This window comes from Gambusia affinis, linkage group LG05 (assembly GCF_019740435.1).
Source record: "Gambusia affinis linkage group LG05, SWU_Gaff_1.0, whole genome shotgun sequence".
Lineage (NCBI taxonomy): Eukaryota > Metazoa > Chordata > Actinopteri > Cyprinodontiformes > Poeciliidae > Gambusia > Gambusia affinis.
Window position 1 is genome coordinate 11,665,488 of NC_057872.1, and position 17,506 is coordinate 11,682,993.

At 36.5% G+C, this 17,506-nt stretch overlaps 1 protein-coding gene across 1 annotated transcript in view; it reads right to left on the minus strand.

Moving 5' to 3' along the window:
• Positions 1 to 1,333: 1,333 nt before the first annotated feature.
• cdkal1 (CDK5 regulatory subunit associated protein 1-like 1) overlaps positions 1,334 to 17,506 on the minus strand; it is a 186,802-nt gene continuing 170,629 nt past the window's right edge. The window contains exon 15 of the mRNA XM_044117411.1: positions 1,334 to 2,188. Coding sequence (XP_043973346.1) covers positions 2,027 to 2,188 — 162 coding nt within the window. The 3' untranslated portion in view covers positions 1,334 to 2,026. The remainder of the gene's footprint in view (positions 2,189 to 17,506) is intronic.

The window sequence follows — 17,506 nt, forward strand, 5'->3', positions numbered from 1 at the left end:
AAGGAGCTGTATGGAGAGCCGCGGAGTAATGTAAGGCGCTGCTGGATGGATGTAACGAGCTTCACAGCTACACAAATCATTTGCTCAAACAAAACAAGAACCGCGTGTCTGTCTGTGGAACACGGAACGTTTGATTGGGCGCCCGTGTTGGAGTGAAACTTTGTGCATCATTTGCCCATATAAGCCAGAGCTTCACTGTGATGTGAGTAAATGTGTTTGTGTAAGAGAGAAAATCCTGCATCAGACGGGTGGGGGGAGCTTGAAAACATGCATATATCTGTTTACTGAATGCATGGCAAGCCTGATTTACTAACTTGAGATAAAGTGTGCATAAAAACAACAAACATAAAGAGGGGACTCTCTGACTGATGTGTCATGTCTACATGCGCTCATATTTTTGACTAAATGAATCATCAGACAAACTTAAACACAACACCATATTACCGTGTGCAGGGATGAGCAGCCAGACCTGCTGGCAGATAGACGAGATCAACGTCTCACCTGCTTGGATATAAGGAGAGGACAGAAGTTTGTGCGCACACACAGACGACGGCACAAAGAGCAGACGCTGTGCAGTACAACAGAAATTGGGGCATGCATTATTGACTGATGGGATTCCACAGCTTGTGTTGGGATATTTGTATCTCGGAACAGACAGCAGGCAGCACCACAAGCAGACTTGATCTATGACGGCAACTAGATAATCAATAATTCAGTGAGTCAGTAAATCAATCAATCAGTACTTTGGCAGTTTTACTTGGAATAAACTGATTTTGACCTTTATTAGAGGATTTTGGACGTTACAGTTGTGGGGGGAAAAAAAGACAACCATTACCTGTACAAGCAACTGTGCCTTTAAAAAGCAATTGTTTCCCTTGACCTTTTTCTTATTTCCCCACATTTGGAATTAAGTTGGTTTTATGTGTATTTTATGACGGACCAAAACAGTGTGGTGCATAGTTGGAAATGGAAGGACAATTACTTGTGGTTCTCTTTTTTTATTTTTACAAATAAGAGTGACGTGTGTTTGTATTGAGACCGAAACAAAGATACAAAATGTGACTAGTGAACGAATAGTGAAATGCTCTCAGGTTTGTAACTGTACAAGGACAAAATGTGAGGGGAAAAAAATCAAGGTGTGCAAGTAATTCTTTACAGAGTTACGCAGGTTTTCACCTGCTTCCTTCGATGTTTACCAAATACATATCAAAATCACTGATAATTAGATTGTGTTTCATTTAGGCTTCAAGATATTTCTGTTGATGTGTTGGGTCTCAACATTTTGTTCCCTAAGTGAATTGTGATCTACTTGTGCCATAAATTATCCAGAATATTAATCATTTTGGTTTTATTGCAGGATCATAAAGTAGTATTATAATGATGGTGGAAAGAAAAGGGAATATAAGGGCACACAGAAGAAGAAATCTCAAAGGTAAACATCAGCAAAGCACAATTACAGGCAGAGAACAAATGAAACTGTTCTCCTGTAGAGAGCAAAGAAGATCAGGGTGTACAGAATAAAACAAATTATTATGATTGTGTCTGGCAGCAATAAACTGGCAGGAAACTATTATAAACAACAGTGCACATTTTTATTTTAAACATGAATAATTACAGTTTTATTTTTGTTGTTCTTTTTTTACTGAAGGGAAGTCAAATATCAATATTTTGAGCCATAGGTAAATTTGTAAACACAACCTGAATGAGATTTATCTTGCAGCTCTAAAAATGTACTATGTTTAGGTTGTAAAAAAAAAAATAAAAATACTCTGAAACGAATGTAAAAGGACTGAAGACGTCTTGCTCATTTCATTTTCATTAAAATGCAATAGGACTTTCAGGTGTTCTTGGTTTATCTGTAAAATGGCTACAAAGCATAAAAACTTTCAGGATGCAAGAAGTGAGCAAAGACAAAAAAATTTGATGCAATCATTTCCAATCAAAAACACAAAACCTGTGCCAAACCTGCTTAAATAAAACATCTTCTCAGACTTCAAACTTGTCGGTGTTTCTTGATTCAGTACATTTAATAGAGCTTCTCAATAATAAAGGCCAAGACGGCGGCTGCTAGTGCAACGCAAATCCCCAGTTTCCTCAGCAGTTCTCTGTCCAGACTGTAGGAGCCGACCAGGAGCGCAGAGTCAGGTGGCATAGAAGCAGCTCCTTTGACTCCATTGGCCATATGTTCCTGTGGAGAGAAACACACGCATTTATCTTTAAAATGTGCTACTTTACTGGCTTCTTGATAGGGAGTGTTGCTGATTGCTCTCCACTTCAAAGAGATAAAGATTCCTATAGCAGCTTCTGATATTGACCTGACAGTAATCAAACTGAATGCTAGATAAGATACCACTAACATGAGCTGCACAACCTTAGTCTTCCTGCTCATTAGGTAAATACAGCGGTCAACTGGGAACTCATTTTAGATAACTGAATTTCAACATCCTGTGCAATATCCTTCTGACATGTGCTAAATACACTGACATACACACAACAGCCCTGCTTCTTGTCTCACTCTGACTCGTGGACACAGATCAATGCAACTCGTATGCAAAGTGTATCTGCAATTCAAATTTACAATCAGCTAGCCACATTCATAAATTAAGCGCTATCTTTGTCTAATCTAAATGTTCCAGTACAGTTCAAAGATGGCCATCGATGAAGAAAAGAAAAGGTGACAGTGAGCGAAGGAAAAGAATGATTAGAGAAGAAAGATGAACTGCTAAGACGTGTTATTTAAATGTACAGTACAGTAACTTGCATTATTGGCGTAGATGTGTAAAAATAAAAGTTCTTAAGTCAATAACATAACACTAAAAAAATTTGGTTAATTCCAAACCTTTTTTTCTAAAAGCCAGATTTTGGCTTTCAGATTTTTTTTTAACAACAACTCGGTCACCAAACACAGACATGCAAGTAAGGCAGATTATCCAGTCATCAAACTGTGTAACCATTGTTCATGACAGATTGTCTGTGGGGGAACTAATACTCATCTCCTGAAATCACTGGAAAAGAGCTCATCACCAGTCCATCACAGGGTAATATAGAGACACACACGCAGTCACACACATCTCCGGCCAATTTAGGGAGACTACTTAAAGTGACAGTGGTGTTTCTGGACTGCCGGAGGAAGCCAGACGACTTTTTTTGTCGACATCAGTGCGAGGAGAAACCAGTTAACGTTCGAGTTAACTTCCTCCATGCGTTAAAAACAAACAATCATGGTTGACTTTGGTTGTTAAACAAACTAAATGTTGACTTCTTTTCAAAAATGTATTTAGAAAAACTATTTCATAGAAAAAATAGAAAAAAATACAAAATAGTCTTCATGCGATTTTAAGATCCCTGTATTTTAAAACTGTTATTGCAGAGTTATTCATAGGTTTACAAGGGCACTGTATAATGGACGTTTACTGAACAACAAATTAGTTAAATCATTAGTTAAATTTATTAAGAATGTGCAGAACTCTGCTCCTTATAAATAATGGTTGTTAATCATTATTTACATTTAAAAATACATCCAATGATCCACTTTATATTAATATTCAATGACATAGTAGTGTAATATTAGAGTACTCATACTTACAGAGTCCTCATACTCCCACCATCCCAATTTTAACATCTGTTTCCACTCTGAAATTAGCTGTTTTTTATGAAGAGCTTCACTCAATATTTCCTAAACGAAAGCGATTGTGAAAGCAGCCATTTGCTTATGCAAATGAGTGCATTTCAATTACATCTATGTTCGCAGTTAATGCAGTTTTACACTGATCTGATTACAGCAGAGTGCTGTCTATTGAATAAAGGATGATGAGAGGGTGGATGTTGAGGCGGGTAGAGAAGCTCGGAGGATGAAGAACAGTTATTTTGCACTTTGTTACAGGCCAAAAAAACAACAAAAAAGAGTTTATGTCACATTAGGCTGAACTTGAGATTTACGAGTGCATCTATCGCAGAGTCTGTTGTGGTGTGAGGCTATTAAATACCTGGCCTGTCACTAATAATAAGTCATGCAAATCCAAACAGTTTGCAAGTATAGGTTGTTTTAAAATTATTCAGTTTCCATGTTAATTACAATTCTTGCTTTTAAGCCTCACACCCTCTTCATTATTATGTCTGATCAGAACTTTATTTAATTTCATCTACTGGCATGAAAGTGGGAACCTGTGGTGACAGCTAAAGCTATGCCAGGTGATTACTAAATAATACAAAAAAATCTGCACAGGATGTGATCATTTTGGTTGGAGCATTAAACAAATTGGATGAGAGCAGCGACACATAACCTGTTTGGGTGGAGTGGAAATCAATGTGGATTACTTTGAGGAGCCTTCTGGGCATCTCCTGGATGACAGTTGGTAAAATGGCATTTCAATATGGTAAATTATGCACAGTGGTATTGAGGAATCGATCCAGATATCTAGAATAGCCTTTACGTTTACTGTATAGATGATTGTGGGAGGCTTGACTGATACCCACCCGTAGGGATCGACTCATTTAATCCCTCTATGCTCTCTTATCTGTCACATTTTTCCATTCAATTTCTTCATGATGCTTTAAATAAGAGATTAAGTATTAAATGATTAAATTTATATTTCAAAAGGAATTTTGATTTTATCTGCAAGATCTGCTCAAAGTAATGCATGATTATGATGTGGAAGGACAAAGAGATATATTTTTCCTTCCATATCTGAGAATAGGAAGACCTAAAAGAGACATCTTTTTCCTTCCATATTTTTGGGTCAAAAATATTTTGACTAAAACAAGCCATACGATATTAATCAGAGATTCAGCCACTGAAATGCGAGGACTTGTATACATGACAGCTGTTAATGATGCGTTCTACGAATCTTGATTTTTCTTGTAAGCCATGTAGGTGATAAATGGAAGAAGGTGTTTAGTCAGATAAAAACAAAACAAAGGATTTAACCTTCATTCACAGTGCGACATGCAGGAGAAATCTAATACTCCATATCATTTTGAACAATGTTTTTCTTCAGAAGAAACAGCAAAGCTAGTCAGAGTTCAGGGGAAAATAGTTGGAGTTAAACCACATGCAATTCTAGAAAAAAAAGCTTCTTATGCTGTGAAAATTATAAACTGTGTGAAGGTTCACCTTTTCAGCAGAACGACGGACCTAAACATACAGCCAGAGCTACAGAGGAACGGTTGGGTTCAAAACATCTTTATGTGTCAGGGACAAGTCCAGACCTAAATCCAATTGGGTCTATGGAAAGAAATGTTTTATGTTCACAGATCCTCTCCATCCAATCTGACTGAGCTTGAGGTCTTTTGAAAAGGAGAATAGGAAAACCTAACAGAAGTACAAAACTGCTAGAGATGTACAATTTGCAGCCATAGGTGATTCTACAACATATTGAGTTAGGGGTTGAATAATACTCACTTTTTATTTTGTTATACACTTCAAAACTATGAACATTTAAGTTTGTGGCTATAAAATCTGTGAACGAATTCAAAATGCATTAAAAAAACCCCTTTTCCAGGCATTAAAATCATCATAATGAAGATTTCTTTCTGAATTTTAAAGTTCAAATAAATTTTCAAATAAATCTTTTACTCATCTGAAGATACGAATATGCACAATAACACAGTAAAATATCAGAATTTATTCTGATTTACAACAAAAACAGCAGGTTTTATATTTGGATATAAAATCTGTATATATATATATATATATATATATATATATATAGAGAGAGAGAGAGAGAGAGAGAGAGAGAGAGAAAGAGATGGAAGGAGATAAAGATAACAAAAATATCCTTTATTCCCACGGTGGGATAATCAAAAGTACAGAGAGCAAGTAAAAGGTAAAAGGAAGCATGAATATAAAACTAAGATATAGAAACAACAGAAAACTTGAAAATCATCCTGAAATGTACAGTATTTCTTTCATATAAATTTGCCATGTGAACTACCATAGAGAAGCGACAAACCTGGTTTATCAACCCCTATTCAACACCAGCTGGTATGTGGAGTCTGTATCAGCATGCAGCTGAGCACACCTGCACGTGTTGCATGCACATGGCTGGATGTCCGAGCAGCTGCTCAGCGTCTGCCCTCTGTCTCGCTATCCTTGACATTTCTTCTGTTTTTCTCGCTCTCACTTATGGTTACAAACACCACCCTGTCACCCACTCCTCCTTTCACAGCTTCATTATGAATGCTTCCCTCTGTGAAGTCGCACAATGGCGGGTGGATCCTATGACCACCGCTCCCTTAGTGACACATCCACGGACAGAGAGTCAGTAACGTGATTCTGAGTGACACATCTACTCTTTTTCTAATGTCAGGATTTGCCTCGTGGAAATGCGATATCGTTTTTTTTTTTTTGTTGAGAAAAATGCTTGGAAAACTACCGTGGTGCTTTCAGACAAGGAAATTTGAAAAATTTTCAAAGGGATTGTCATGACAGAAGTGGAAGAAGTTCTTGTGACTAAACCTCTTCACTGTGATTGTTAGGTTTTAAGTACTGGCTGAATGCCTGGAGAGTAAAAAAAAAAAAAGAAACTAAAGTGCTTTCTGATGATAGCAGATGCAGGTAAATGAATTATCCAAATTTGGAGTTCAGTCTAGTTATTTCTCTTACTTAGGAAAAGTCCAACATGAATATTTTGATTAAAAAAAAATTATAATAATTTTTAAAAAAGAGTTGCAAAGAGCATAGTACTAATAATTAAAAAGTTGATAAACTAAACTATTATCCTTCTTCTTGCTGACAGGCTCAATACACTACCTTCTTCTTGATGCTTTTATTTATCTGTTTCTCTGCAGGTGTCTTTTAACAACAGGGTGCCTGGAGACTCACTGAATAGTACAGTCTAAAATCTATTACTACTAGGGAGGATAAGTGAAAATCCAAGTGCCAGTAGGTGCGTGTCAGCACAGTGGGAAGAGATGGGAGGAGAGGGGCGTAGAAAAAGAGACGAAATAAGGAGAGGAAGAAAGGGGAGCGAAGGAAAAATGAGAGATGTGGCTTTCAGTGATAGTTCACCACCTGCTAGCTGGCATGCTGAGTTTGTGCATTTGTCTGTGAGAAAGGAAGGCAGCATCATCGAGTGTGTGTGTGCCAGTGTAGACCAGTGGTGAATATTTTCTGTCTCTCTGCTCACAGCGGTGGAACAGACCAAAATAATCCCCCCTGAAAATCATCTAACACTACACTAGGGGTACCAGACTGGCAAACACAGCAAGAAACTTTTCCTGAAAACTCTGGCTCTCTCAAATGTCTTTCTGTCTCTTAAAAACACATTAAAAAAAACCCTCTCTCCTGTTCTCATTCCACATGTGTACCTTTCAGGAATGAGTGTATCTTTCACTAATATACTGACATTTTACAGCACTTCACTGGAGCCAGAGAATAATGCACAGTGGTCATATTTCTCACATGATCCTCACCAGCTGTCACTGTTGCTCTTGACACACAAAAACCACAGATGCGTGTCCGTGTGTGCGTGCGTGGGTGTGTGCATGTAAATGGATACTGCAGTAGCCTCTTTAGTCATGGCTGATACAACAAAGCTAAAGTGACGATCACTGTGTGAGCTGCAGCAATAGTTCATGAGCAGGACAGTAGAGACAAATTCAGTATGGAATATTAATCATAAACTTCTAGCCATTAGACTGAACATAAAGCCATCAAAAGGCCAAAACAAAAAGAAGCAGTGGTGGAGGTGCACATTTTTCAGTTTTCTTCATCTTACGCCAATCTAAACGTTATCACTCAACCGTTATCCTACATCCATTTACATAATCAGACAATGTTTCCAACAAAGTATGTTATTAAAATGTTTGCTACTTATTTTTTTTTATGCTTTTGCTAAGCATAAGAAAAAAAATCCTTTTAGAATATCATAAAAAGTACAAATATGATGTGGCAAAAACACAACATTAGTGGGAGGGACAACTGCATGCCATGAACTTTTGCATCAGAGTAAAATATTTAATTGAATACGGAGAAAAACAAACAAGATTTTCATGTTCATGCCACTACTGGGTTTAGAGTTCAGTGAGCAAATCTAAGTAAACAAAAATGCATGAATGGAGATGTTTTATGTGAAATAAATGGAAATTTCACCAACAACATTTATGATTGACTTAATTTGTTTGCATTGTTTCAGAATTGACAAGAAAATAATCTGAATTTATTGACATTTTGTTAAACTGAATCTGAAAACACACCTTTTTCTCAATAATAAGTAGAATATATGTCGATATTACAGCAATCAAACTCCTATTATAATTACTGACCAGATTTTTACATGTTTCCACTGATATTTTGACAATTTACATTGAGTTTTAAGTCATGAGGAAGGCCTCCCGTCTAGCACTCGATGTTAATCTTCTTCTACAGATTATTACATTTAAGTTCAGGATTTTGAGTCAAAAAATTATATAAATACCAATTACAAGAAACACATTGGCAAATAAAAAAAAATCTGCCAAGGGTATGGACAATTTTGGTCTCAACTGTGCCACTAAAGGAAGGTCAAGATATTTTCAAGCACATTATTAACACTTGGGGACACATAACATGGATATAAGATTTGCAGATATCTGGATAAATTATATAAACTTTGAGAGGACACAAAAGTATAAACCATATGCTGCAAAAAACAAACCAAGTGAAAAACCTCAGCCTAAGCAAAAGAGAAAAAACACACCAAAAGGTAAACATGATGGGATAGTGATTCCCTGCTGAATTGACTGTCAGCAATTCTTCAAACCCCAAACAGACTTCAGAACTGATGCAGAGTCTAAGACACTGATCTGATCCATGCATCCTGCCCATGAACAGCTGATTAAGTTGTGTCAGCTCCTGGTACTCTAAGAAAACACTGATGTGGGATCTAAATTGAGTTCGTACTTTTTAAGTCTTGTAATCTACAGCACATACAAATCTCCTCTCCCCTGGAGAGTGAATTTCAGCTCAGTGCCTGTTGGTTTCTTTATTTTTGCTGAAATCATATTTTTCACAAGACAGATCGTACCAACACTCAAATACATTAGTTTGGAATTGATCCATAATAAATATAGGATAATATTAATAAAAAAATAATCAATCCAGAGCATAAGCATGTAAGATGCAATATAAAAATCAAAGGAATTAAATTTAATGTGAAAATAAACTGAGAACTATACAATATGGTGAATATTTTTCACGCCCTTTGAACTTTTTTCCCCATTGTCTTGCGTTATAACCACAAACTTCAATGTACTTTATTGGGAATTTATGTTGTAGACCATAGCAAAATAAAGCGTGATCGTGTACTAGAAAAAAAAACAAAAGGATACCGGACTTAGAATTCTTTTCACAAACTAAAAAATATGAAAAGTGTGTCATGCATTTGTTGCCATGGACAACATCTATGAACATCAACTCTCAGCTCTGACAACAGACATTAGTTTGGACAATACTCAACCATTTGAATGATTCGAGTACCTCAACTATTAAAATTCCTCAAGGACAATTTATCTGCCTGGAAGCTTCGTTAAATTATGTTTTATTATGTAGCACACCGTGTTCCGCCCGGACCATTATTTGTGGTGGGCAGCGCTCTTACTCCCGTCTACGAGTTGTTGTGAGGTGCTAGCAGCATGGTGTTGAATTGTACGCCGCTTTGTCAGGGTTTGGGGACAAATAAGGATTGTTGAATTTTGCTGGAGTACGACAACTTTTCTGCTGTCGGAAGCGCTGCGAAGCGATTTTGGAGCGAACGGTAGAAATGGAGGGAGAGTTAGAGAGAGATCCGATTAATCGTAAAAATATTCTATAGAGTACTCGATTACTAAAATATTCTTTTACAACAGCCCTAATTGAAATACATGAATATGCTTTGGTTTAAAACATTACATTGTTGTCTGTGTCAGATGATGCACTAGGCTTTTCACTGTAAACAAATCCCACTGCAACACATTTTTATACGTTGACACATTCCATTCCATTTAATTTTCATTTGGTGTAATTAATATTCAACAAGCTGAGCAGAGAACCACACTCTGCCATCATATATCACGCAGAATACAAGTAACTTTTTCTACGCAGTGATAAAAATCACTGACTGTAGCCACAGTAACTACATATAAACAATGAGCTTAAATGATTCTACTTAACTTGATTCAACTACTGAATGCACACCCTCACGACTTCCTCCTGGATATGACTTGTGCACAAGCTTGTGCGTAATCTAATGTCTCCTGGTTTCGATGGTCATCTGGAGGTTGAATCCGAGTTCTGCCATCACACTGGGCACTGGAACTACAAGCGCCACTTCAGTCAACGTTCATACTTTATAAAAACCCGCTTTTATTCTCTGGATTTTGATTTTATTCAAACTTTATTGATTGACTTGAATTGTGCTAATGGTTGAGATGTTAAGAAAACATTTAGCACTCAAGTGTTTTAAGATGAAGTGTTATTTTTTTGTAGATATATCCATTTAATGCGTAGGTAAAAAAACAAACAAAAAAACAACAACTTGTGCCTTTGAAAGTCAACAGAAAACAATTTTGACTCTTGATAAAGAATTTATCTAGAAGGAGATTGTTTTTTAACATACCAATAATAAAGCCTGATTAGAAAATAACTCTTTAAAATGCATTTAATAATATTGTGGGTTTTGACAGTCATTTCCTAAACTCCCTCTAATTTAGATATTTCTTCTTTGGTTTACAAACTCATTTAAAGATAAATTTAAAGCCCCTCCGGCATTCAAAATATACGTAACAGAATGAGCCTTTCTAATGCTTTTCGACATGTTGGGTAATATTTCTGAAAATAGAGCTGACTGATACTCGGATGGCATAACATTTATCCCAGTTACAGTGACTTTGGTTCAGAAGTGCAGGTCATGTAATATGCTTTGACATGCTAAATGAAACCCTTAAAATAGCTCTGCCTGCTGTTCTGATAACAAGGCTATTTTTTTCTGCTGTTTGGGTAAACAAACATTCAAAGACTAAGCACAACCTTTTGCGGTTTTGAGCACAAACAGTTTAAAAATAGATTTGAGAAGATTAATTGTATCTCAACCAGAAAGGCAACATAATCTTTGAATTTTTCCCAGTCCTGACAATACATTTGACAATGAGTGAGAATAACGCAACATCACAGCAACAATCCATAACAGTTGCGTCTTCACAGAGATTTTGAAAAAGCTTCATTGTGTGCGTCAGGCAAGCTTGTGTATTGTCTTTATGAGCTGCAAACAGCCTTAGGCAGGTCGGATTCTGCCAGGCACACCAGGAGGGGGGGGCGCATCAGGGTGTATCTTTATAAAAGCTGTGTGTACAAGCATCTCAACGTGTGTATGTGATTAGTTTAAACAATATACTAAAGATGTAACTTATTTTCAGACAGTGTTTGTGTATATTGCATGATGCAAAGTGCAAGAAATCAGGGTCTTTGCTGGACGGTAATACGCTGACCACATCCATGTTTTATGCACTTAGAAGCTGTGCTTGGAGACGAGGCGGGGGGTCCGTCTTATTTCTACTAAGATTTTGGAGTTATGCACAAAAGGTGCACCACTTTCTGTGTCAAAGTTTTCTCAAAGTTTTTTATAACTTTATTTTACAAGTGTAATACATTTCATAACTTAAATTTGCCGCTTTTATCCAATTTAAAAATGCAAATTTCACCACTTAAGTCCACATCCATTTTGTTTTTTGTTTTTTTAATATTTGGAATTACAAAAACTTTAATGTAGTTTTTGATCAGGTTTGATGAACTGCAGCAGGGATTTTGGGCCAATTTCCCATGCAGATCTTTAGACAACCCTTTGGTCTTGCCCATGGTGAAGAGGTTGTCGTTTCATTGATTGAGTATGCTGACTGGGGTTGTTTACAGACGTAATGAGTTCTACCAGGTGAAATCACCACAGGTAATAAGAGGAAGATGGGAGGGGCTTCTTAAAGATAAACAATTGTCTTTAAGAAGATATTTTTTTTGTATTTTGCAGTAATTCATTTTTGATGTTATTCCCACCATCAAAAATGGTGGGAATAACACCATTTTTGGTGTTATTCCCAAAGAAACATCAAAAATTTTGGTGTTAAATTAAAACACCTGTTTTAATTTAGTTAAGTCCTAAATTAAGGACTTAACTAAACTTAAGACTTAACTAAACTTAATTTAGTTAAGTTTAGTTAAGTCCTGTTAAATTAAAACAGGACTTTACCTGTTTTAATTTAAATTGTGATGATTGTCGAGACAAAGAGTTTATATTTTTTGAAGCAAGGGAAAAAGCTCTGTTTAAAAAAAATATATCCACATGTTGATGTCCAGATAATGAAGTGCAAATAAGCTCCTTGTTAATCCTACACATTGAAAATCTGTTTTCTTTAAATTCAAAATGAAAACAACTCTCGCTCAGAGCGAAAGTAGGAAAAGACATTCCACAAAATTCAATACTTGAGCAGAGGCTTGTCATATCTTGTCCTTTTGAGGCCGGACATGAGTATTGCTCTTTCCTAGTAAACTTTCAAGCCCTTCTCTTTTGTAATGCTGTGTTTGACACGAACTGTGGGTTTGGTCTCCTCTGTAAGATCAGAACCATTTTATTTTTTTCTCAGCGATTCTCTCGGCCTTCTTGAAGAAGTATGCTTTGAAAAGAGCTGATTATTTGATGGCTTCCAAGCTGCCTCGCTGTCTTCTCATCTCTCCATCTACTTCAGTCACTGTCCTTCATTCTTGCTTCATTTTTTGGCCTCCCTCTTCTATCATTTAATTTAATCTCAGGATGTGAACAGGTGAAGGAGTTTTCTCTTTTCTGTCCTTTGCCATGATGGTGAGTGCCTTCTCTACTATTGTGTCCCACCGAAAAGATTCATTTACTACCCTTCACCCCCCGCCTGAAGTGCTGTCTCTGTGAATGAAGGACTAACGGACAGGAGGAGAGTGAAAGACAGAAACAGAGGACAGATGAGGAAGAATCCACCCATGTCAATAAAAGCCATTTATCTCTGAGGAAGACCAGGGTCTTTCTTTTCTGGAATAAACCGGCAAAATCATAAAGGGTAATTAATAAAGCTGTCATGTCACGGACAAGTTGCAATTTCACATGACAATATGTCTAAAGAAACAAACTAATTTATACCTCAGAGTAACTTCAAGGTTACTTCTTATGTTCATGCTAAAGAAAAGCATGAGGCTCAATTATTATGTACACAGCAAACAAATATAGAGAAAATATACGCTCCGCTCTTTAAAGCTTTTATTGCATCAACTAGAAAAAAGGACACCAATCTGAAAGCAGATTTAATAGTAAAACATTTTGGTGGATAAATTAATAACATATTTATTCTCTCTAAGTAAATCCAACTTTTCAATCTGAAGATCTCCTGCTCATTAGCTAGGTGATATCAGCACACTAATAATTAATATATACCCACTGTGCTATTGTACTGTTAGTATTTTCAAACATGCAGCTTTTTAACTGTTCATCTATCAGTCATTTGCACCGCTACTCTCAAGTCATATGTTATCATCCACTTATGTTGCTGTCTTCCCCAAGGTCCACATATTCACAGTCATCATACCCTACTTCTAAAGAAAATTCGATCCATATTTCCACCATACTGCTCCACTCCCACACACATCACTGTGGATGTTGGCTGGTATGTAATCATATCTCTATCTACTTCTGAGATGACAGATCTTTCACTTTGCTTCTTTTCTGACACACACACATTAAAGACCACAGCCTATCTTTCAGCCTACCAAATCACCCACTTATATACCATTCCTTTTCTCACACTCTTACATCGCTCCTCTGCATCTGAGGTAAAATGGCAAAGTGAAGACTGCCTTTTTAAAGCTGCCTGTCTCTTTCTCTAGTGCTCTATCCTTCATTTTATTGTTGACTACTGCAAAAAGCTTACAGATCTTTCTATAAGACGTGAAGGTGAATATATAGGCCTGTCACGATAAATTTTGCTGAGCGGTTAATTATCTCAAAAATTATTGCGATAAACGGTAATATTGTTTGAAGACCTTTTCACACTGATTTAATGGAAATGACATAATAATGCATATATGATTTCCTGCCAAAGATAGATACACTTTATTTTCAGAAGAACACATAACACTGGAACTGATAAAATAAACAAAACAACCAAAATCAAAACTAAAATGGATTCTCAGTCTCCAGTAACAAAAATGTACTTGAATAAAAACACCAAAGTGTAATTAAATACTGCATTCAAACAAAAGAGTGCAGATTATGATGTCTGTAAACCATATTGCCTTTCAGTAATCATTAGATTTAAATAGAGAAGATGGGCACATCGACTACCTGATGCAATAGTTCACACTACAGTTAGTTCACACCTACATTTTCCCCTTATGACAATCTTAGAACTTTGATTGTTCTAAGATTGTCGCTTGTGATCATCCTGTAGTGTGTGGTGTGTTACGGTAGATCATCGTGGCCGCTCCGATCTAAATCAGGGGTTTTCCCTAACTGGGATGTTAACGCAGCCTGTTGAATGTGACAGGTAGCCAATCAGAAAGCACGGATTTTCCTCCTGCTTTCTGAGGGGAAATTACCGAGGGGAATCCCAAACAGCTGAAACGGTGCAACCCGAAGTCCAGCAGATATTGGAGATGATATGTGGAAACAACATTAATGTTTCTAAAACATTTCGTGCAAAGAATATAGAAATGACGAGGGGAGGAGTTGGAGCGAAATTAATACGAAGTTGATGAACCCGGTAACCTTTCAGCTGTTAGGTCATAATGATTTTCATTCAGTCAGGACGTTACGCTGACACTAGAGCCACATGCTTTGCAGGTAGATTGTAGTAAAGCATTGATTAAAGCCTGGTTTTAAAATTAGTTAACTGGACTTGTGGCTATTATTTTGTGCCCATTGTTGGATCGAATCCGATCAAACTGTTATACCTAGGATTTCTGTTGGCTCATGTGTGGTCTCTCAGGTTTTGAAAATGGACTGACATTCGGCCGACAGCTCTAAGAGGGTGCAGTGTGCGCTGGGCATTACACTAAGGAAATGAGGAAGGGAGGGTCAGTGGAGAGCACCGGAGTTGAGCCTTTTTTCATTCAGTGTCATCAACAGAAAGAGAAAAAGGCCAGAAGAGACGATAATGCCGATAATTAAAATGACGTTGAAAGTTTTAATTTATTGTACAATTAATTGATTTATCATTTATCACGGCAAGCCTATGAATATCACACTTTATACGTGTTCACACGTTCATTCACAAGGGTTCTTAAAAGTCAGTACTCTGAGACAGAACTATGCAGGGTAATAAGCAAGTCAGAGTGAGGTATGATGGACTAGGACATGTTCATTAAAAAAAATCTGTTATTTACTGCAGGACAAGTATCAACTTGAACAATGCGCAGTTAGAGTTGTTCTAAAGAACATTGTAAAGTGTGCAATGTATACCATTGTAAAGTATGCCTAACTTTACCATTGCAGTCAATATTACTACCAAAACAATTTGACACAGTTTCTTGCTACAACATTTTTAACACGGCAAATCAAAATTCTGACTATACCAAAAGCTTAGATAAACATCTGGTACTAGTGTACAGGATGCTAGTTGAATGTGCCGAGGTAGAAGGTTAGAAGTGATTAGCCAATTTAAGGAAGAACACACTGGCCTCTAGAGTCTTGAATGTCAACATGCCAAGCGAACATGTGTTAAACAACTGAGAGAGTAGGGTTCATCAAGCTCACACTCATCACAGATGTGCACTTTTGGGATCCCATTTATCACGCTATCTAAGGTGGGTCTAAACAAGTGAAAATTTTGCAAATATGGTGCAAAGCAGCTTTTTCTCATCTTACATCAGACGAATCCATTTTTCACACTTATTTGCATCAACTTTATGGTTCTCAGTAAGTTATACAAACCATATAAAGACTGAAGGAATACAAATGACTAAAACCAAGCAGGGGAAAAAACTGCACAACAAACTTTGAAGTGTGTGCACTGAATTTACAGCATTAGAACCACTGAAGTAACGGTAGCAGGGATCTTTTAATAAACATAACACTGTCAATCATTAACATGTCTTAGTTAAGGTAAGAATTGACACTCCTCACAGAATCAACACAATAATAGACATTTCAACCAAATTGGTAAATGTTATTTTTATAACACACAAATGGCATGAATTAATAAAACAACTAAATCACAAGGTATACAGAGCTAGAACTAAAAAAAAGCATCTAAGATATAACTAAAAGAAAATTAATAATGCAAGCCACACTAATTGACAGCATCAAATGTTAACTGCGAAATTGTTTTACATTAGTTTAAAAAAAAATTTGAGAAGACGTATTGTAAATAAACTGAACTGAAATTCTGGTTTGCAAACAACTTTCATCACTATTGTGTGACGTTGCTCTACTCCTTGTATAATTATTAAATGACTGCTAAATTTAGTAAGGTGAGAAAATTTAAACAGATTGTTATCGCTCATAAAGACAAATGTGGATAGATTAAAATTGGTATAGGCTCCCCACAAATGTTTTCAAAGCAACAAAGAAAAGTGGGCACATAATTTTGATCACCGCATCTTAAACACCTGTCTAGTTATAAAAAAGATTCAGCTGGAAATTGCAATGAGTAAAAAACAAAATAATTTATTTTTATTTATGTCCTGATAATTCCACAGAGGCTGTGAGAAATACTACATTTACTAGGATGCTTGACAATAATGTGAGCAGCTTGCAGATACTGTTATGTTTCCACATCATTAGGTCACTTATTGCACAACCATTAACAACAGCCAATGGAGGTCATCAGAATCATGAATTAGAGATCAGTCATAGCATCTTTGGAGAAAGACTAATAAATCTAGCTGTCTATAACACACATACTGTGGAAAGCATAGATAAGAATCAATCTATTTTTATGAGTTAGTTATGAAGGCAAACCTATCCCTCCTCTGGCTCTAGTTTCTGAATTAACCTAGGTTTACTATTTGGTCTTTTTAAGACTTTTATCATTTGAATACTTTTTATGATCTCATATTTTAAGCTATAATCCAATTTCATTAGGTGTTGTTGTTTCTGTTTTTTACATGCTAAACCATGCACATCACAAACAATAAATACAAATCCATTTCTTGAAATTAAAATAATAGAACATTTAAGAGAAAACAGAAACCAAAGCTAAAATACTGTGATGAATGTATAAAAAGGAGGTTATTGAATTAACATCAGGGACAGGCGGCTTGCAGAAGGAATGTGAGCACAAGAAACAGAGTTGATGTAAATATGAGTGAGTGTGTGTTGGACAATATGAACACACCATGGTCCGACTAGCTTTAGTCTCCATTGCTGAACTTTTTAATGCTGAGTGACACATTGCTTGGTTTAATATGTAACCTTCCCTTTTGCTTTTTCTATTTATTTCCATTTTCTATGATCCTTTCTTTTCTCTTCTTACTTTCCCCATCATCCATGCCCCCTCTCCCTCTCATGTCTGTACCTTTCTCCCCCTTCCTCTCTGTCTG